General features: G+C 43.0%; 1 protein-coding gene across 3 annotated transcripts; it reads right to left on the reverse strand.

The window, feature by feature from the left end:
* Positions 1–656: 656 nt before the first annotated feature.
* Positions 657–20,338, reverse strand: LOC131889723 (uncharacterized). 3 transcript variants are annotated; one of them, XM_059238891.1, is made up of 9 exons: positions 20,199–20,338; positions 19,492–20,044; positions 17,508–19,411; positions 13,193–13,355; positions 6,454–6,573; positions 5,923–6,263; positions 5,231–5,541; positions 4,313–5,147; positions 657–4,010 (listed from the first exon to the last, which is right to left on the reverse strand). In XM_059238891.1, the coding sequence occupies exons 3-9, from the start codon at positions 18,183–18,185 to the stop codon at positions 1,317–1,319; spliced, it is 5,142 nt and encodes a 1,713-aa protein (XP_059094874.1). In that variant the 5' UTR covers positions 18,186–19,411; positions 19,492–20,044; positions 20,199–20,338; the 3' UTR covers positions 657–1,316. The 3 variants fall into 3 exon arrangements, with proteins under 3 accessions (XP_059094874.1, XP_059094875.1, XP_059094876.1); XM_059238892.1 differs by lacking the exons at positions 13,193–13,355; positions 17,508–19,411; positions 19,492–20,044; positions 20,199–20,338 and adding an exon at positions 10,474–11,272; XM_059238893.1 differs by lacking the exons at positions 13,193–13,355; positions 17,508–19,411; positions 19,492–20,044; positions 20,199–20,338 and adding an exon at positions 10,474–11,272 and having other exon boundaries at positions 5,923–6,573.
* Between the last annotated feature and the right edge of the window lie 1,857 nt (positions 20,339–22,195).

Below are 22,195 nucleotides of genomic sequence, written 5' to 3' on the forward strand. Positions count from 1 at the left end.
GATCTCGGGCAAATCTCGCTCAACCCTGAACACCCAAAAACTCAAACCCAAGGGCAGGATTCATTCTTGAAGTCGATTCCAAGTTTGAGACAACCCTCAAGAATGCTTCTCACACCCCAAATTGTTCAACACGTGTGAGATGTGTAGCACAGCCTGACAATAGGTAATGCTGTTCCTGATACGTTTTACAAGTGAGATCTTAAAATGGTCATCCGTCTACTTCAGTTTAACAAAAAATAGAGCATAAAATATTATCCATTAAATCCAGTTCAGACGGCTAAAGCCGCAGCATAACGTGAATCAGTTGCTGAACGTTCCTAATGTTGCCTTAGTTTGTATGATTTTCCGTTTTTTATCTAGCTTTTTTAACTCTTTTGTCTCCGAATCAAGGCTAGCTGCTTAGGAATTCTCAGAAGTGTTTTTTTACAAAACATAATACGCATCAGAAACGCATTAACATATTCACCGCCCAACGAATTCGGTCTTTTTGATCATCGTCAGTAGTATTTTGACCCAACTAATAGATTCAGTTGAAATTCAACTTGTTCTTCGAGAACATTTTGGGTCGCCAACATGCCAGCAATTCCCCATTTGATTTTCCCCCCCCCCCCTATATCAAACTGAGCAAAAACACAAAAAAGATTTGTAGGTTGTTGTTATTGTCCGTACGCATCAACGTATATTCTCTAAAAAAAAAAGATTGACAGTTAGATCCAATGAAATAGTTGCACGTAAAAACAGTACATTCGCCAATACGTTTCGCGGTTAAAGTTTCCGGGAATTGGTTGATTAATTGCTATCACTTGCCTATGTACTAATATACACGGTACACGTAGTGTAATATATTGGTATAAAGAATTGAGATAGTTGCCTGAACGTTATCAAATAGTATGTTGTGGCAAGGTATGAACATTGGATAAGAATTATGAGATAAAAGTGTAGAATGTCTTGAAGATAGTAAATGTATAAAATGGGCTGCACGGTCACGATGACTGGTGGTTGTCTTGGTATAAAAGTAGTCACAGTCGATAAAACGCTTCGCGAAATTATCAAGTTCGTAAGGAATATTTCAAAAGACTCCTCCTACCCATTGTTCATCAACTTTTGTACAAAAGAAGATAGCGTAGTAAACTGCCAAACAAAAACCAAGTTTAACTTGGCTGGTTCATTGGGGGTCGAGCAAATGGCGTCGAATCATTTGAAGGGCATCTACTCCATGATTTGATTTCTATCTGGGAGATCTCATGACGGATAAGCTTATTCGTAAAAGATTGAAGATCGAGTTGGTCTCGGTTGCAATTGTCAATACATTCAACTCATCTTGGACTGGTGAGGTGTGTTTTCATGCTCCGCCTTGGGGGAGCTGGGGGCATTTTCCCTAACACTAGTGCATTGGGGCGAGCCAATGCTGGGGATTGTCCCATGGAGGGCGTGGTTGAAGATGGCATTAAGTGTTGTGTGCCGTACATGCTGTTATCATCCACCGCTAGATTTGGCACGGTGTTATTATTGATCATGTAGTACTGGTTGGGGGTGGGGGTGCTCAAGTTGGAAAAAGGCGGCAATGGGGTCTGACTGGGGGCCGCAATCGAGGTCGGTGGGAAGCAATTGGGAACGCTCCGCCCGTTATATATTTTTGGACGCTGTTGATGGGCAAGTGCCAAGGATGCATTGGATGGAGGGACCGATGATGGGCAAGCGGCGGTCAGTGATGGGGATCCTTCAAGTGGGCCTCTTCGACACAAAGCGTTATTTGCATCCACCAGCCTAACTTGAGATTGGGGCTTGCTTGACAGATGACAGTCCATTAAGTCTTGAGACATGTCCGTTTCTTGAATGTGCGAGTGCTTCAAGGACTGGAGGATCCATTTGGATACATCTCTTTCATTGTAATGGTTAGCGAATCGCTCGGCTTGCTCTTGCTCGGCCTCTATTTCTTCTTTGTTTTTAAGAACAGTAGCTGGGCCTTTCGTTGAATTTGGCTGTGGGGTCGTGTGATGGAACCTTTGGGCTACCGACCACTTCTTCTTCATCACTCGTTGTAGGTCATTCAAAAAAGCTCGTGGTGGAGTATCCTTAGCCTGCTGACTCTCGGCTTCAAATAATCTTCCTGGATGAGGATTTCTCACGCTGCTGCAGGGTGTAGGAAATGGTTCCCCTGAGACATGTAGCCAAGAGGTGGTCGGCTCAGGATTAGGATCTGGAGCACCACTCGAATTCGGAGCGGATTTGAGAGGTTCACTCGAATTGAGATTAATATGAAGCACTACCTCATCAAAGGTAATGCGCTTTCTTCGATAACTAACGCTGGCAGGGTTTTGACTAGCCATATGAGCCTGTTGGGAATAGGCTTGATTCCATTCATTAAGTCTTTGGGTTGTGGATGCCATAAAGTTTTCGTGAAGGGCTTGAGGTTGAGTTGAGTTGACTGGACCTCCGTTGAATGGCTTGGGCGGAGCACTATTGGGCAATCGTTTTAACAAATCCATCTGCGAGGGCTGAGAACCCATCGTGGAATTGGCATTCACCGGGATTGGCTGCTCATGATGACAAAGGGGCTGACTTGGGTAAATTTCTTGATCAAGCATCAGAGGATTCCTCGAGGGATGAACGGCCCGGAAAACGCCACAAGGGTACAGTTGATCCCTTGTGGCTTCTTCTCCATCGTTTCCATCCGAGCGAGTGCCTTGCGGTTGGGCCGAGTAGGCATGAGTTGGGTGAACCATCATTCCTCCTGCTCCTGATGCCATCGAGTTCGGCTGGCCTCCAACAAAACCTGGTCCACCGTAATGTGACTGAATGGTTGAGGTAGGCACAAGTCCTTGACTTGACAAAGACGTGGATGGCAGAAGACGAGGAGCCACTCCATTAGCCGCTCCTATTTGACTTTGAAGGGAATGGTTGGTAGCCTCTCCAAAATTCCTTTGAGATTGCTGGAGCATGAAGGCGCCAGAAGTTGGGATCGCTGAATGTGAGGTTGATGACGAAGGGGGGTCGCTCGTTCGGACCATGTAAGTGGAAGTGGAAACAGATGTCGCCATGTGATCCCTTACTTGATGAGCATGTAAATTGGTTTGAGGTAAGGGTAATCCCAAGGGCTGGCAAGAACTCGTGACAGATCGTACTGCCGCTTCAGCTTTGGCTGCTACTGCCGCTGCATGTGGAGGGTGAGAGATCGGGGAACCGTACACTGCGGCAGATCCTGCCTGCGGTTGGAGATAAGGGAACTGATGTGGGACAGTCTGTGAAGTGCATGAGGGCCCTGTTGTTGAGCTCATTGGACGTATTATGGAGGTGGGGGTGTTGAACGGAGGCAAACTGAAGTTACTGAACTGGCTCCCTTTAAAAAGGTTTCCAGCGATAGGATCCGAGCTCCCAGGAACAGATGCTTGCGGTAAGATTAGGTGATGACTGTTTATGACACCAGATGCACCGAGTGGATATCTAAGGGGAAATTTCAACTCCTCGGGTGGAGGTGGCAAGGAATTTAGGCTCATGTCACTGCCAGATCGTTGTAGATTAGACAGAGTTGGGGTCAACGGTATATTTGCCGTTGGCATTGATCTCAGGTCTTCTAATTTTGGTGGGGGTGGTAGAGAACCTTCCTTAGACATATTGCTCAGATTTGGCCTTCGCATCGCTTCGCCCATCTCAATGAAGCCTGATCCTTGATTTAGGCCTGGCGTGGGTGTGGTTCGATCCTCGCCATCTGGATCGTCGTCGTCATCATCTTCGTCCATGCTGAAGTTAGCTGCCGCTGACATGTATCCATGTGCATTGCCGGGCTTTCGCTTGATCGTGCCACCATCATGGAAGTCTGCGTCGAAACCATTCTCAGAGACCGATGAGGTCTCACTCACACAACCACTACTAATGCTCGTATTGCTACTGGAGGGCATGCTTCCTCCACTAGAGGAGGTTCCATTGGTGGAAGTCAAGGAGCCATCGAGTTGTCTTTGGGCGTGACAACAAGTGTCAGAAAGTTGATCCTCTGCCAAAAAGGAATTTTGCTGGAACAATAAGGGAGAAACTTTCGTATTGCGGCCGTACCAAAAGAGTTTCAGGCCACTAGAAAACCAGCCATGCTTCCTCATACTCGTCCCTCTTAAAAACAGGAGCACCTGACTCCTTTTTCCCATCTCGTGTTTAGCATGCACGAGACGTCGTAAGCCGTGGTAGTATACAATATCCACAGTGTAAAAGTCAATGCCATAACGAAAGAGGAATTACAATTGCTGGGGGAAATAGGAAAAGCGAGAGACGACCGGGAAATAGGAAGACGGAATGACGAGGAAGGGTAGAATTTAATTACCTCAGAATTGGATCCACCGTGACTTCCACTCGCAGTGAGCCTCGAGTCTCCTGTCACATTACGAGGATTAATTGGATCGTTTTGCTGTTGTGAATAGGTTCCCGGGTCTTGGAAATGTGAGGCCAATCCAGTAGCCTTTTGAAGCAACAACTCTTGACGCAGTTCTTCCTTCCCTGTCCCAATTTGCATTTTGGCCAAAGCCAGGTTATAGTTTTCCAGCATCTGTTTCTTATTTTTGAGAATTCTTATCATGGTGTACCACTGTTGTAATACAATCTCACTCTCGGCACAAATGTATCGAATGTGCTTAGGGCTTTTGACTTGGATGTGGGGTGGCTTCACGGCCAATGTGAAGTCTGTCGGAGATTTGAATTTCTTCTTCCATCCAACGCCTTGGTACACTTGGCAAGGCCCAAAGGAAGGAACCACAGGAATCAGATCCTTTTCAGGACAAGGGATTGGTTTCTTACCCCTTGCAACATGATATAGACCTGACTGCCTCAAGATGAAATAATACTTTTTCCAAGTCTTTTTCCCTTCAGACTTGATCCATAGTGGGCCTTCAATTTCGGCACTTCCATTGGGATCCCCATTGTTGGAGGAATGCGGGAGGTCTTGGTCTTGGAAGAAGACTTCATGGAGGAGGGATTGACGAGCGTCTTGGTCCCATTTCTCTTGTGATGACTTTTGTCGAGGACCGATACCCAGGAGGTACCTTTCAGGTCGACGAAAGAGGTCATACCGTTCGGTTCTTGGGACAAACAGTATTTTGTTTTTAGCCTCAGGACGCCACAGACCAAGAATAGCGAACATATTTTCATGATCCTCTAGACATCTGAAAAAATAGGGTGGGATTTGCTCAATAGTAAAGCTAGTGGCAATAACTGCTTCTCGGAAAGTCAAACAAAAATCACGTACCTTTCCATATAGAGTTCTGGGATGTGCTCTACCAATCCCCAGGATGGCTCAGGTTGCACATGATTCTTTTCAATTAGAATGTCCAAGATATCCCCGACGCACATGGCTCCATCGACCAAAATTGACTTGGTGGACCCGTCAGCACAGAAGAACTTGACGAAAAGTTTCTTCGCTGCATCTCCTGCTCCGGGCAATGAATGGAATGGACCGCCTCCCAAGGCTCCACATCCAGATTCCAATTCAGCCGTCGTCAACTTTTCCAAGGCGAGGTTAATCTGCTTGGCTTTGGTCAAACCGCAGCCGTCCTCCAGCTGAAGATTTATCGAGAAAAAACACTCGTTTACTCTCAGATATTGGTATTCAAAGCTTCGTCAAACTTTGGCTTGGCCCAAGAGACCCTTGGGAGCATTGAGGTGCGAGGAATAACTTTAAAGATGGTCGCTGGTCAATAGAAGCCTCTCGGCCTTACCAGTCCTCCGTCCAGTTGAAAATGAAGCTTTCAATCACCGGGCTAGAGAATCGATAAGGTCGAGCGACTCCCTGCCAAATTCTCTTCCTTTGGCCTTTCTTGATCTACACTGTAAGAGTGGCTTGCGTGCGTGTTCACTTGTCATCGCCAGATTTCGCCCCGATCCTTCGTTTCATGTTGAAACCCTTCTCTAGACTAATGATATCATTCATCTTGAACTCACCTTCTTATTCTCGGCCACCAAGGAAGCCTGTGTCGGCTGTTGGTGGAGACTTTGCAATTGCGGCTGAACTCCCCCTATTCCTGCTCCCTTTTTGGAACCCGACATCCCGCTCGAGGAGCTCTCACTAGAGAGCATGGATGCGTTATCGGAGAAGGCTGAATCATTGTCAGGGCTTTCGATCCTCCCTCCATGAGATCCTTTTCCTTTGCTCACACCTCCTCCTCCTCCATTGCCATTACCATTGCTATTGGAAGATGTTTGGGCCGAAGTGCATGCCATTCCCACATTGAATGATGGCATGCTGCTACTGCTAACTATGTTGGGTTTCGGAAGATTGACATCTGAAAAAAGAAATGTATCAGAAGTGTAGCCCAACCAAGCTATGTAGTACTAGACTTTTTCCCCTTATGCCTTCCGTTCCCGTCATTCACGCAGCAAGGAATTGACTTTCAAATAAACATCTCTCTCCCTTTTTTGGAACGCTTTCGTTCCAGCGTAGAAAATACTTTCATCTCTTTACGGTTTACGCACCTGAGGCAGGATTCTTTAATGTTGGGCACTCTTTTTGGACAGAAGCTCCTTCTTTTCCTTGGTGGGTTTGGATAGACTCGAGTTCCTTCAAAATGATGTCTAGATCAGAAGTGGTCCAATCTATGGGATACGAGAGAAGAATGAGACGTGTAAAAAGTTTTCCTTGTTGGGCAAACATTTGAAATTTAGGCAGGATCTTTCAAAAGAATTCGCGAATTTTCCCCGTCCAACCAAGTGGTTTTTGAAATTCAATCTTCATTCTATGTAGATTGTTCAGTCGACAGCAAAAACAGCAGACAAGATAAAACTGCAAATATGATCTGCACGAATGGCATAAATCCACTCTTTCTGTTCCTCAAGTGGGCATCATTTCCGAACTTCTGCTCTGCCAGGCCTTCTCTTGGTCTCATCCGATTCAGATATCATGGTTTCCCCTTTGCATGAATAGATTTGGGAACCAAGATCCAAGACAAGGAAGAAAGTTAATTTCCTGCTTTTCACATTTCAGGAGTCAGATTCAGCGACAAGGTGAAGCTGACGGTTTGACTGATCAATGATAAAAATTTAGTATTATTCTCGAATACCAAGTACAAGAGCTCACGTCAGTATGAATAAGATTGACAACCGTCCTTCACGTTATAGGATCTGTCCTATTAAATTATGACGTGACCAGTTTGCCGTTATACAAGGCTATATGTCTTGACCATCGACCTGATTGGCTTCTGATTACGTTTTAATGCTCAGGACAGTTTGTATAATAATAACTATGTCTGTCAGCCTGTTCAGACACAAACAACAATTTTCATGTCTGTCAGACGGTTCACCTTTTGCTCGTTTCCTATGCCCATTTGACCGGCTTTTGTTTGTGATTCGATTACTCAGGCAAGAACCTAATTGGCTGCATTAGAGCTCCAAAGGTTAGTTGTAACAAAAGTCCCGATTCATTACAAAGATACTTCTTATAATGCAAAATCTCAACTTGGCCTCGAGGTCCTAATGTATAGCATTCACATGAATTTCCAGGACATGAAATAAGTTCGACAAAAGACAACCTCTTTACACCCCATGAGTGTATATATAAAAGTAAAAAAAGCTGAATACTCTGGTCAACTATGAATGTAATGTTTCAAAAGAAGCAAATACGTATGTAGCTGTCTTTAGTATGACTTGCGCCAAAGAGAGGCATTGAACTGACTGTTATGTAAAATGAATTGCTGGTGTTCCATGAAACATCTGGCAATTGTAGTTGCTCCCATATACTAGTAGAATCTTTGCTTCGCTACACTTAACATGACTTTAAGCTATGCACATACTATTAGGATTGATCAAGGTAAATCCGAGGCTCAATGCATCTGGCAAAGGTACTTGTGCAATACAATAAGACCAATTTACGCACTCAAACAGGTGGAAATTCTACCAGAGTACTACTACTTGTATTTATTTAATTTCATCATAACACATCAGCATTAAGTATGCACTAAAAATGAAATCTACATGTAGTGAAGACAGTCCTCGCACAAGAAACGTTAACGGTGTTGGAGTAAGTAGAGTCTATGCCTACCCTAGAGTAATAGACTGAAATGAGAAAGTTGAATCGTTTCCACGAATCAGCCCATCTCGTCATGAATTGAAGACCTTCTTCGTGACCCTCTTTTATCCATTTCCAGATAGAAAAAGAGATCTTCCCTTAACGTTCATTAATCCACGGATCTCGTGGCATATATCTGTTCCAGCCTGTTTGCTACCTTGTTTGATGGCAGTTAGCAAAAACGAGGACAAGAGGAAATCTGGCAACCTTGTCACCTACGAACAAAGCTCTGTTCGATGTGATAATGGACCTTTACTTTACAAGGCGGATGATGTCGATAATGAAGATGTGAAGATTAAAGGCAGGAGGACCCTCTTCTAACGCCCTGTCTCCTTTTCTCTTTTGCGAGCACTTTTGGACCTTGGTGTTCAGCTTGAGGAGCCTGAGGATGTTTTTGTTCGTTTGTTCCTTTAGCCTCCTTTTTAGATCTGCTGGAAACTTCCGCCTTTCCTATCTCTTGACAAGAAGTTGAAAGTTGAAACATTCACGAAAAATGAAAAGTAGGGAAACCGGAGAAGCTACCAGTATCATACAAAAAATCCTGCAATGAATCAATGGATGTAGCAGTACAAAGTAGTGGCCGAGATTGAAAAGAGTAAATTGTACCAATAGCCCCATCTCTCGAGTTCCCGGATATCTGCAAGCATTTGTAACTCACAAATGGTTCACCAAAGGTGGAAAAAATTGGTGGAACAAAAGTCCATTTAGGAAACGAAATGTTTATTAATGAATTTTTAGTACTCTTGAACAGGTTTACTAACGAGTACTTGTGTGATTTGATCCTCTTTTATTTATCTACAAGTGACACTTTTTATGTAAAATCTACCAAGTACTTTTGGGCTTTGACTTATTGCATCACACTATGTTGAGAACCAAGAGCCCGAATCTCTCATGAATTTCAAATCAATCATTCATGCTTAGCAAGAAAAAGGTGCCCTTTCAGACAAGTTTCACTGAGCTTAGTAATGCACATTTACATACCTCTTTATCCAACAGTCATTTGAGAATAACAAAGCGTGCATCTTCCTTGGGGCTTTCTATTTCTACAATTGAGTGTTTATATAGGAGCTAGTAGTTGAGAATCGGAACTGAATAACCAGTCAATTGAGGTGGTGGATTCTCATTCATATTGACATTGTTGGAGAGGATCATAATGACATGGATGACAGAAATAAGCCAAGGCTTTTGGCAAGGATTGGGGCAAGGATTGGGTTTTACTGTACGTAGATGGCCTTCCCTCTCTTGGTTTTGGATAGGTCCCTTCCCCTTGACAAATGAATAAGAATGAGGTTGCTTTGCTTGGTTTGAGGCTGGCGATTTTCAATGCAAGTCCACAAGTAGGGAAGGGGACACCAAACCATATTGGGAAAAGAAGAGATGGAAGGGATCAGCCTGCATAACATTGCCAGAAAATGTATCGAATATGCATAAAAATATTGACGGTGGTGTGAACCTACCAGGGATAGATTCCCGATATTTTGCATACCGGGTACTTAATCCGAAGAAGGAATTGAGTTTGAAATTTTTGCCCAAGGAAAAATCTGGTTCAGCAGCTGAGCAGGGCGACTTAACGACACACACGTACTTTGTAGTTGTACACATATGTTTGCCTAAACCAATTTACTTGTACACTGGAGACGGAAATCAGATCTTGTTTGGTATTGAGTCATCCTCTCGTTAAACAAGAAATTTGACAACTCACTATACATCATTTGGGATCCGGAAAACCAAATGATGGAACAAATTGAGATGTTACAATGCCAATGAACGCTTAACCTAATCAAGCAAATGAGGAAATTGTTGCCATACTTATAGAAGTCTTTACGAGAACTGATCTTGGTCTGAGATTTCACGCTTTTTATCTAGCGACTCGGCTCGGCACATATAAATCTTTAAAAACCCGTAGCATCACTTTCAGGAGCCTGGTTTGGTTGCATTATTGAAAATCCCAATACCTGAATGGCCAAGGCGCGGAATCGATGCTTCAGGAATTTCATGTTCTAGTCAAACGTATGAAAAAGGCCCATTTTATAGATCAATGACACGTAGAAATAATTACGCCGAAGAGAACCGAAAAAGTTGCGATGAATATCTCAATCATTTGTTGGTCAAATGGATCAGACATTATTATCGTTCTTTCATTTAATATCTATATTGCCTTACCAATGTATGAGAAACCAAAATAAACAACACTAATTTGGGGGAGTCAATGATGATTTGCAAGAAAAAAAAGATTATTCTTAGAAACAGATTGAAGGATCAAGTACATTAACTGATTGGAATAAGATGGGTTTCCATGACCACAGCTAGCCGAAGAACTCTGTTGTAGATCGACTTTTTCAAACTTGAAGCGGCATGATTAGAATTCGAAATCTTAACCCATGAGGAATCACCATCCACTTAGTGTTTGTAGAATAGGTAGGATTACTTACTTTCTTGAAAGAGGTTGGGTTTTGTAACCGAGTGAACCCAACCGGCTTGGCTGAGCAAGAATCGTGGTTTGGTTCTAAACGAGCACTGGCAGTGTTTTAGGCGCTCACAATCACATATCAAGACGTATAAAATTGAAAAGCCTGGGGCACCGAGCGAAACAACCTCACTTTGAAATAAAGTATCACCAAATTTCTTATCATTTTGTTAATAGTTTGATTGAATCCTATGTTGTCCAAGCTCAACTAAACTTGCTTGCTCTGCGCCACTAGTTCCACCAAGATGATGCTATAGATTTCTCCCTTCCCTTCTTCTTCTTCCTCTTTCTCTCTGGCTTTAGTCACTGAGAGGGCTGGCACTCACTACATACATAGAGTAGGACATACTAGCCCACTCTACAGTACTACTCATCATCTGGGTGGTGAGCTCGACCCTCTTTCATCCACCATCCATTCGTCGTGGATCGTGTTGTACGTACGTACTGCCTCGCATGTGTCAGCAACCTCTCATCCCTTCTTCTTTCTCGTTGTCCCGCCAGCCCCATCTTTCTCTTTCCACTCGTTTCATCGACCCAGAATGGACCACGTCCGTTCCCTCGTCATTCTGCCAGTGGCACACTACTCTCGACTTCTCTACTCCCTTTCAAGAGAGTAAACTCAGACCAGAGGGGAAGCGGTCGACGCCAAAGCGGTGCCAAGACGGCCCTCGGTCTCTTGGGTGAGCCCCGATCTCATGTGGCAAATACGTTCTGGAATTGCCGCCGTTCCTTCTCCCCTACTCGTCTTTCTTCTTCCTTCCTCTCCCTCCGTCCCTCTCTCCTTTCCCCTTTTCCCCCACGTTGGAAAATGAACGCATGGACCGGGGACCGCGAACTGTTTCGATCCCCGATTGCCTCCTGGGTATCGAGAAAGAGAGAAAGAGGGAAAGAGAGAGAGAGAGAGCACGCGATGTTCATTCTTCTCCCACGGCGAGTGCTGAAGTTGCGATCAATGACGACAAGAGTGTGTGCGAGTAAGTCTGACGAGGACAATGATGAGGCCGACACGAAGTGTTCCATGCTTGCTTGTATTGACGATGGCTGGCAAATAAACGGAGAAGAAGCGAATGGGACTTTCTTCTTGACGTGAGCGGAGGATATGCTCGTATGAGACCAAGAGGACCTTTTCTTCGCGTGCGGATATAAATTGTGCTCAAGCCTGTAACCAGGCGCCATTGCTGAGTTCCAAGATGTGGACCTAAAACAACGAGCCAAAAAGACGTTGGATCATCTGGTTCGCCCTCTTCGCCCACTCATGTCACACCCCCTATTTGGCAGGCAGGCAGGGAGACAAACTGGAGGGAGGGAGCCAGGCTTGAGTGAGGCAGGCCTGGATCTAGTAAGGCTGAGAAGAGGAAGTTGGGCTCCACTAATTCTACCTCCTCTCCTACTGTCCTGTCTTGTTCCGCAATGAAAGAGGATTGATGAGGAAGAGGGGGGTATAAAATGGGTTAAGTGTGAGGAAGAATGGTGAAACAAGAAGGCGGTTGGTTCTCTCCCATGCTGGGGTACAATGCAAAGAATATGGAAGTAAAGCACTTGCCGGCATTGTCATGTGAGGTGAAGGAACCGTGAACAAAGTTTTTAGCCCTGGCTCTTTTGGGAAAAGAAGGACGACAAAGATTGTAGATTTAGTAGAACTACCAACGGCCCCAGTTGGAATGGCATTGGTTCGCAGCCCATGCTTAGCATCCACTAACTACTTCATCCAATATGCCGGCCATCTTTGCGACCTTAACATCCCCATTCCGCCCATCATTATTCATTGGTTTTCCCCATTTTCATGTCAGCCGAAGAGGCGGGATAAATTTGTCCTCGTTCCTTCCGACAAAAAGTCATTAAATTAGCCCTCTCGCTCAGTAGGAGCAACAACAATGCATCACCGCCATTGGCCCGAAAAACCATTTTCTCCAGATTGCTTCATGGGACCATTCGCACTTTCAACATGTTTTATGTACCATGAGTTTTTACTCGACCCGATCATTTCAGAGAAAGGTAATGTTCAACTTTGGCCTCTCTCGAAGGTTCGTTTTACCACATCTAACCCTTTCTCCCAAGGGAGGGCATCTACTTTTTCGATCTTGCATACATTATGCAGGTCTCATCTTTGGGTTGGAAATGCTCTCTGCGTTGGTAAAAGAAAAGGTAGAAGAAAGGTTCCTCAACCCGATATTCGTAAACATATTCGGTCCGTTCGATGAAAAAGACTTTAGCCTTTTTTACCACTTCCATTTCAGCTTAGAAAAGGCAACCAAAGTCACTGTTGATGTCTCCACTCATTAATTACGCTTGCTTTAGGGCAGACAAAAACTGAGCACTAGCCATGAAAAGAAGCCACTACAGTAATTACTTATTAATGTAATTATATTTTCGTTTTGGAGATCCTTCTCAAAGAATTTGTTTGTCTCCGAACAACCAACTAACTTTCATTCATACTGAGTTTAGTAGAAACAACTTGTCCAAGTCACAATTTGCCAGCTACAACGCCTCTGAAATAAATTGCAATGATCTAAGACTTGACCAGAAAGCCAACGGAAAGTCTTGAAAATGTTTTAGAAATGTCCTGGAAATTTGAGAATGACACAGAGGAATGATTTCTTTTTTTCAAGCCAAACTCGGGTTCAAACAAAACGTGTCTATAAAAAGATGGCTGATTTGTGCCCGTTTCTTTTAACTTCACTCACCTGTAAGATTTTCCAACTTGTTTGGTGACTGACCCAAATTTGAGGGTTCTTGTCTCTCTGCGTTGTTGGTTCCAGGGGCAGCTCTCGAAATTTCTTGAGGGTCGTTCTCGACAGAAGGAGAGGTCTTTGATCTTTCATTTTGTAGGTCAGCACTCGCCAAACCCTGGAATGGAATCGAAGCAAAGATGATAAGAATTTCGTCGCACCATATGAGCGCACGTTATGCCAGCACAAACAAAAACCACCAAGGAGAGAGAGAGAGAGAAATACGTACGTAGAGAATAAAAGAGAGAGAGAGCGAGCGAGGGAGACCAATGAAGATCTGGTTCATTGACTGGATCAAAACAGTACATTATTCAAGATAGCGATCCACTCTTAAGATTAGGAACCCTTCATTGGATGATGGATTACCACTGGAACTTTTGAGATGCCTTAAAAATACCGTCACTAAGTAGGTATTGGGTGGAAATTTGAGCCTAAATCCATCGCATTTTCCTCATATTTGATAGATCGAGAATTCCTCCAAGGAGCTCTTGCCAGGCTCTGTCAAAACATCGTGCTCGTTGAATCTTTAAACCTGAAGTGCTACTTTCAAAAAGAGGAGAAAATCCTCAGCTTTCAATACTAAGTGGATGAAGCAAAAACAGTCAAAAATGGGCAACAATATTGGCCATCAATGGCAAGTTTTTCAGACCGCCTCGACCGTTGGGTTGAGTTTGAAATCCCATGGGAGTGTTGGGATCCAGAGAGCGTTCTGGAAAGAAGCTCTTAGTGTGGGTGCAATAGACCATCAAGTAGTGGCTCAACAGTAGAAAGTGTTGCTGCCTCTAGAAGGATTACTTATGGTTGGGAAAGCTAATTAAATTTCGTCCCCGAAGGATCTCTGATAGACTTGGAGTGGCTCCAAACTCTTTGATCCATTTCTTCAGTTGGACTCTTCAACTGAAGTGCCTTTTTTGGTCTGTAAAACTCTAAAGGGCAGGAAAATAAAGATAGTTCTGTATGTAAAAGGAAGAGGAGGCGGTTGTTGGTAACAAAGCCGAGAATTAACAAGAAAGGAGGCCTTTTCCAGTCAGCCATAAAGAACGTTGCTAAAAGAGAGAGGGGGGGCTTTTTCAAATGAGACCATATTTTGCTATGATGTCAGAGCTGCAACATTGTCAGCTCCCTGCCGAAAGGGCGGAAAATCGCAAGTTCCAGAACTTCTAGTTGGCACTAAATCGCTTCCAATATTAAGAAGACAATTCAAACGGACTAATTGCAAAAACTCGAACGGTATTAGGATCGAGCTTAGTTCAATGAACCAGCTTGATACAAGTAGGAAGTGCAAACTCGCTCACTTGTTTCGGATCCTACCTTTGAAATGAATGCAAATTCCTTTGATCACAATTTATGCGGAAGGTTTGGAATCGAGCCTTGTCTGAAACCAGCTCCTTCATTCTGCAAGCGCCAAGAACGAATGGAACAAAAAGAGGAGAATCTCTGGCAGGCTCATGTACGGACTCGGTGGTGAATCCTGGCAAGAAATGGCCACCAGGGAAAGCGCTTAGAAAAGATGTTCTAAAAACGTTGACTTTAAATGACCCCAAATATCCACTTCAGAAGTAGAATGCTGATCTTTATTCTAGATTTTCAAATTGTGTGCGGAATAGCGTCGTTTTGAAACATAAAATGGCGTATTGGGATTTCAAATTGGTTCGCTCAAAAATTTAAAATATGCGCTTTGAAATAGTCTTCAAATTCAGAGCTATTTTGGCAATAACTTGAGTAGTTCGTCAAGATATGACTTTTATCTCGAGAGGACTTCAAAAAGGGTTCTTTTTTTAAGATTGAAGGTACAAAGGAGCTAAAAACCTAATCAAGGAGGTACCTACTAGGGCTTACCCAACAACAAACCAACTGTATCGAAATGGCTCTTGGAGTTTGCAATTCTCGATTACAGCTTCTTTCCAAGTCTTATTGACTGGAATCTAGGCCGGAAAATGCCCTTCAATGGAAAAAAATCTGCAAACCAGTATTTGCTACCGCAACAAAAAAAAATGAATGCGGAAAATTTGCGCTGCCCAACAAATACTGATCTAAATCTTAAACTTGTGCTAGTCCGACGACCAATCCAATATTGGTTTGAGTTTGCTTTAATTTAGTACAAAACTTTTCTCATGATTGCGCCAAGGATGCTCACTCAAATGAGGTGTGAAATGCTTTTTTATGTTTTCAGTTCAACATATTTTCTCCACCTTGAGGGAATACACCAATAGCGAAAGGCATTACTATTGTTTAGCTTTGAGAAAACGGTACCCTTAAAAGGTGATCAGGAGACTTAGAAAACAATTCGTCGGGAATGAGTAAGATCCCGTGATATGATAATTGGGATTGCAACAAAACGCGATGGTACATACATGGTGGTTAATGAATGGCCTTGTGACACGATACTGCATTCGGCAATTGCATGTGAAGACGACCACCCTTTCAGCGAGAAATCAGGTGGATAATCGAGGCTACAGGCTTGAAAAAACGGGACCATTAGCTAATTGATTATAAATATGAGCAAGTACCCCAAAAAACCTTTAATGTTACTTTATTCATAAAATGAAAATAAATACGATATCTGCTTCATGGCGTGCTGGCTTTTTTACAGCCAATCTATGGCCACAATAACACTCAATAATACAGACTAAATCTTGCCATTATGATTTCAAATTCAAGATCAAAATTGCTGTAACTAGACCAAATAATCTAGACAGGTATGTTTCTTTTTTGACCCCGTCCCTTACTTGAGTTTTTAAAGATGATACTTGCTATTGTTTCAACAACTTCAATTTTTGCCCTCTTACAATTCATGAGAACCTCAATTTCTAATGCTTCATTAATGACATAATATGGTTATTTGAGGTGCTCTCTGATTGAGCAAGTCTTAGAATTTTTAATAATCTTCATTGCAAGATTGTTCTCATGGAATCAATGCTTGCTTTTTTTGCAAAAATTTATAAATGACTAGTACATGGTGTTATTTCTGTCCACTTCTGGGTTCTAGGAGTTCATTTCATTATCAAGACCCACGCTTTACATTGCCACAGGAAAAAAAAACTAGGTTGAGTGGTCATAGCCTATTACTTTGCGCGTTTGATCAGTTGTTATCTTGTCTTCAATTGGGCTCGATCTACACGAGAGCCCTACGGGTCTTAACCAAAATGTATTGGGGTATTTTTGTTGATGCTTTGTAAGAAATTTCAACCAATGTGGTTCCTTATCCCCAACAATTCAGGTTTAGCCTAACGCGGGCGCTTTCATCAGCATATGATTTCCGAGCTAAGTATATTCATATTCTTAGTGTTCTTATGTAATAGGAAAATTTCACGAACTCCTTCCTGCTGTAAGTAATACTACTTTTGGATTCAAATTCAATAAAATAAACACATCTTCATCGGAATTGTTGGTGTAGTCAAGCGGCCTAAGAGGCATCGATTACAAATTTGGCATCTCTTTCTCAAGTGTCGAGAGCTGTAACTCCGTTGTAGCAAGCAAATCTTTAATTGCTGAGGATTGCATTCCTAGTAGCGTTAAGGAAGTCTGCGAAGATTTAAAAAAGACTATTTTATGTGTAAACTAAAGACTGCATTTTTTTCTCGAGAAAATCAAATTTCATGACCTTCAGAATCTGAAACTGCAAAATCCCTTTCTTCTGCTCAATCATATTTACTGCCTTTAAAAACATACTTTTGGATGCATTTTACTTCTCGTCACCAATCTTGACTTTGACTTTTTTTCTTTTTTCTTGCTATTTTGAAAGTATAGAAATTTCTTGAAAGTAGTCAAATATTATACTTAAAAAAAATGAAATGCTTCTCATTATTTCTCTATGAAAATATTTTTTCGCTCTCGAAGAGGAATTAAAAATCTTCACCTTGGGGAAAAAAGCTCTGTAAATCGTCTGCGCATTTGAGTGAGCTGCATTGTGATATTAGGAACTACATCAGGTTCCAATTACTTTTTGTTTCAATTTTCAGTGTACATGATACCGCAATACTTCCCCTTGTTGTGAATTTTGTTGCCTCGTGCGCCTTTCTCATAGTGGCAAATTTTGCAAGTTGTAAGAATTATTTAACATAGAACAGGTTTATCAGCAATGACCTTCGATTTATCTGAGAAACTTTTCAAAAAAGAATTGTAAAAGCGTTGCCATATTCCATAGTATGCCCCTCGTGTTGTACTTTTTAACATGTCCTCGATTTTAAAAGTATGTAAAAGAAAAGCTTGAAAGTCATAGTGGAGATCGTTTAGATTTTTAACAAATGACTGTGAAAGACATCCTTACCAATTTGAGAAGGTGGACGAGAAGGGGAGTGACAGGCAGAACCGAATTAGGTCGTTGTGTTGGATTTTGATTTTCCACCTCTTTGGCATCGCACTTGTCGGTTGGAACTTGACGGTTCTTAAATCCCGTCTCGTTTCCGTTTGGGGCCTTCTCCCGTTTAGGAAGTCGATCTTTCCCCTCTCCCACCGACACCGTTCCCGAGGTTGTCCTAAGCTGGGGGGATTCAACCAAAAGCGAATCCCTTTGGTCAGCCGTCAACTCAAGGGAACAACCTGGAAGATCCCGAAGTTTACTCTCCTCAAAAAACTCGCTTTTGGAACCCATTTCTAGATTGTAGCCACCGGAATGGCCATCCCGACTACTGATGCTCCCACTGGAGTTGCTGCCAGTACTGACACTGCTGCTATTGCTGATGACCTTCAGTAGACTGGACTTGAGGAGGCGAGTATTGGATTTGTTGGCGGATTTTTTTAAACTGCCCCCATTCGATTTGAGTGGAGAACCATGGTTGGCGATGCCTGGCGGTCGCACCACAAAGCTGGGACGTCTCTTCACGGAGCTGCGCACAGAGCCTTGACAACTTTTGGGCGGTGATATCCCATCACGAATAAAAACATTAGGGAGAGATTCTACGACCGCCACCTGCTTCTTTCGCAAGTCTTTTTTTCTTGTCCCCATGGTGAGATCACTTGCATGGAACAAAAGGTTCTCGTATAACAAGACAATGACACCGAATCCTCATATCAATAGGAGCGAGAAGCTTGTTCCCGAGAACTCTGGAGCAGGAGAGTGACTGATGATGGGAAAACATCCAGCTTGTCCAACCTCTTTCAATCGAGACAAGTTAGCACAAGTCAAAGTGTGGTGAAGCTTATTTTCTTATGCTCGAGTACAAATGCACATTGGACACCTTGTCGAAATGTCGGCCGCGGTACTGTAGTTGTGGCATTCGGTTTAATGAACGATGAGATATTTTGCACTTGTCGCCTGGCTATCTTAGCTCATCTTGTTATGGATTGGCAATATTCCTGCCTGTTCTATCTAAGCGAAAAGTCATGAAAGTCAAACAGTTTAAAGGAGGATTTCTGGGAAGAGCATGAAGGTATTCCGTCTTCCTGTATTCATTCCAGAACAAAAATGCATGCATGTGCCCATACTGGACTTATTCCTGGACAAAATTCCGCAGAGCTCATTCATGACACCGGAATCAAGAGCTTTTTCCTGGTATCAAAACATTCGAGCACATCCATACTCCACCTTGCAGATGGGATAGGATTGGGCCATTAAATAATCCTTTTCGACAATCCAAACACCTTTGAAGGAAAAGATTGAAGCTCGTAAACTAACTTCTTAGATCTTGGGGTGGCGACAACATTCTTTACTTTCCCAAGTTCAAGCAAAGAAGTGGAGTGAGGTTGAACTCCGACGAAGAAATAGATCTGTACACTTTGCTCGGGTAAAAAGATGGCAGGGATTTCCTCGTGCAATATGGATCACTCAGTCTGATTTTTCAATGTCTCCAATCAGGCCACTGAATTTTTCCGACGAGTGACGAAATTTCCTTCCCGTCGCACAAATGAACGATGATTGCCAGTCAGTAGTAGCCCAACATGTTTTTGCACTGATGGCAAAATCGCACAGATTTCTTGGAGCCTGTCAAACTGGATTGGGTTTAGTGGTCATGGCCGTTTATGGCAAGTCAACATCGGTCGGTGTGCCGTCCACGGTCGTTCCTCGAGTTATCCATTGTTGCCTCAGATCAGAGAATTTCTTTTCCTGACCGGGCCTCGTTTAGTGAAGCAAATCGCTGAGAGGAAAACATCCATCCACCCTTTTTCCACCGATCACCGACCACCGACCGACCACCGAAGGGTAGCCAGCCACAAACAAAGAAACAAGTTTGTCTGCAAGGAAGGATGATGCTTCTTAGCTGCCACTCTCTGGCTGATGATTGTTTGGTCTTTCCAACAACTTGGCCTCGCACCGTGTTTGTTGCCGGTCTATCGATGCAGTTTTTTACAACGCATCACCAACTCGCGTTCTTCTTGTCCCTTCAATCCCTGTTGTACTAACAATGAGTCAAGGTCAATGATTGGAGCGAGTTTCCTCCAGATTTTGCTCCATTTCCCATGGAAAAGAGCCACGCCGTCGTTTTCTAATCAAAAAGCACTCGAGAGGAGCGAGCAGACAGACGATCAAGGCACCGGCATCACTAAAATCACAAGCACATTCCACTATTCAAGTCTAGATCCTAAAACACGTCTTTGTTCCGCACTGGTGTCTAGCTTTTCCCCAGTCCAATATTTCGAACAATCCACAATAACAGTAACTGGAGGGTCAAGGAATTGAACTCGACATATTTCATGCCTTGGGCTTCTTCACGCAAGCACAAAAAAGACTGATGTGAGACTGCATGAAATAGAAGTGGTCGGATTTCGCCCCGAGTTCACGTTTCTTATCCGCAAACTTTTGAACAACAACTACGGGCTCGGTGCTCTCCCAAATTTTCATCCCTGACGAACGAAGCAACAAACGAACTGAGGGAGGAACGGCGGAAGGAGAGCGTGTGAGTGTGTGAGTTTTGGTGTCTCCGTGAACGACTATACAGACAGACATGTACGTCGTATGTGTTTGCCATGTAGATCATTGGACAAGAGCCGCTAAGTGAACGCCTGCACTTGGTTAAGTTACCTTTCCATAACTTGAGTATCTTTGTGCCTTCTATGAACGTGTACGAACGTACACACGTACTCACGAACGGCGTATGCGTTCATGCCGAATGTGGAGCGTCTCTGTCTCGCGTGAAGATGGGAAAGAAGTTTTGATGTTATTGCTGCTGTTGTTGGTGTTGTTGTTGGTAGTGGTGGTGGTGCTTGCCTCAAATTATGGGGTGTGGAGTCGACTAGCCCAAGAGTCAGAGAGCTTGAAAACTGAAACTTTTCATGATGAAAAGGGGTCTAATGAAGATGGGAGTGAATTTGTCTGAAGATTTAAGGGGAAGTCGAGTGAAAATGATGCCAGATTGATTTGAGCTTCTTGAGCTGAAACAGCTAGGGGTATAAAAAAATAACCAGTAACACTTTAGGTCCAAAACAACCAGGTTTATTTGTTATTTGCCACTTTTTAGAGAGTTTTTGACCAATTCGTGTAAATGATCAAATTTATCAATCATGCTATTAATAAATGTCATTTTTTAGTTTCAGATCTGCAAACTTCTATTTCCTGGTGCGATTTTGCCTCAGGGCATGAATGAAATGCGGAATTCTTTTCTATGATAAAAAGTGTCAATTCAAACTTGGTGCTTTCTACTTACCTTCAAGATTTTAAGCTATTATTCAAAGGTTTTTTTTCGCCTTGATGCAATTCTGTCTATAAGAAATCCAAGGCAAAGAGCCATCAAGTGAAATATGTTTTTGACTTATTCAAAACTAGTCCATGTGACTAAAATGCACCAATCAAACTTTTAGTTGTTCTTCTGACTTTCATAATTTCTTGCGACTTTTCAAGTTTCTTTGCCAATCTATTTGCCATCTTGGCTACTTTTATTTGCTAATTTTAAGGCCCTTTTATTTACCAGAAATCTGCATCCCTAATAGTTGTACTCCCTGGGCCTAAAAGTAGACAAATGGTATAGAATAAAGAGACACCTGAAAAGCATCATTGGGTTGACCAGGTACTGTAGGGTATTGATCTCAAGCCAAGCGACGTTTAGACACAGATTGTCATTTTGTCTGAGTCATTTTCGGTGACACATTCAACGGACCGCACCCTGACTTGAACGATGCGTCTGTTGTTGAGCGTTGTTGCCATTACGGATTGTAAGAAAACGAACCACATTTCTAGCGTTCAATGCCCCACCCGGCGAAAAAAACACACCAGCATTGGTGAAGGAAAGGAAATCAATAAAGTTTGTCAGAACGAGATCTGACTGGAACTTCCGTTGAAAATTTGATTTGATAAATGATTCATCCTCCTAACGATGCTCTGATTCCTTGGGTTAACTTAGCATGGTGAATAAAGAACTGGAAGAGAGGAGACCAGAGCAACATATTTCCTAATTCCACAATGCATGCAAAATGACCATTACATTATATGACAATGAGGAGAACCAGGTGACAGATACGAGAAGGAACATAAATTCCAAGTTCAACGCCCAAGTTCATTGTTGTTCGGTATGCGACCACCAAGTTGTTCGCTGGTCGGGCATGCACCCATGAAGAAAGACACTCATTCACGGAAATGAGCGCCAGTTAGCACGGTGGTTGACATCTTCTTGGTCTTGAAAGCCGTTGCCATGATCAAAGTAAGACTCTTTTAGTCAGGCGACGCATGAATTCAATGAAGGCTGGAAACACCGACCGAGGGTAAAGTTGACTTGGCGTCGTCAATTCGATCGCCGTTCACCTCAAAGTTTTCCAAGAACTCGTCTCTGTTCCCAGACAAGCTCAGCGGAGCAAAAACGAGCGAAAGAGCATTACAGTCCTAAATGAAAGGATTCGAGCCGTCTCAGTGGGGCATGACCTTTTCATCTTGAGAAAAAAGCTTCATTTTTTTCGTGATTTGGGGAGATATTTCAGTCTTTGAGGAGTTAGTGTCCCAAATTTTGAGGTGTATTGCCAATGTTTGCATGGGACAGCCTCAAACTCCCATCATCTCTTGACATTACTTTAAGAGTGACTGGGAGAAAT

Source organism: Tigriopus californicus, chromosome 10 (assembly GCF_007210705.1).
Source record: "Tigriopus californicus strain San Diego chromosome 10, Tcal_SD_v2.1, whole genome shotgun sequence".
NCBI lineage: Eukaryota > Metazoa > Arthropoda > Copepoda > Harpacticoida > Harpacticidae > Tigriopus > Tigriopus californicus.

What these genes read in the sequence shown, in the direction of transcription:
- LOC131889723 (XM_059238891.1), bottom strand. Translation starts at nt 18,185, where the DNA reads ATGGGGACAAGAAAAAAAGACTTGCGAAAGAAGCAGGTGGCGGTCGTA. An exon ending in TCGTCCACCTTCTCAAATTG is followed by an intron (nt 13,356 to 17,507) that starts GTAAGGATGTCT and finishes ATTCCATTCCAG; the next exon opens with GGTTTGGCGAGTGCTGACCT. An exon ending in CCAGAACTCTATATGGAAAG is followed by an intron (nt 5,148 to 5,230) that starts GTACGTGATTTT and finishes CTATTTTTTCAG; the next exon opens with ATGTCTAGAGGATCATGAAA.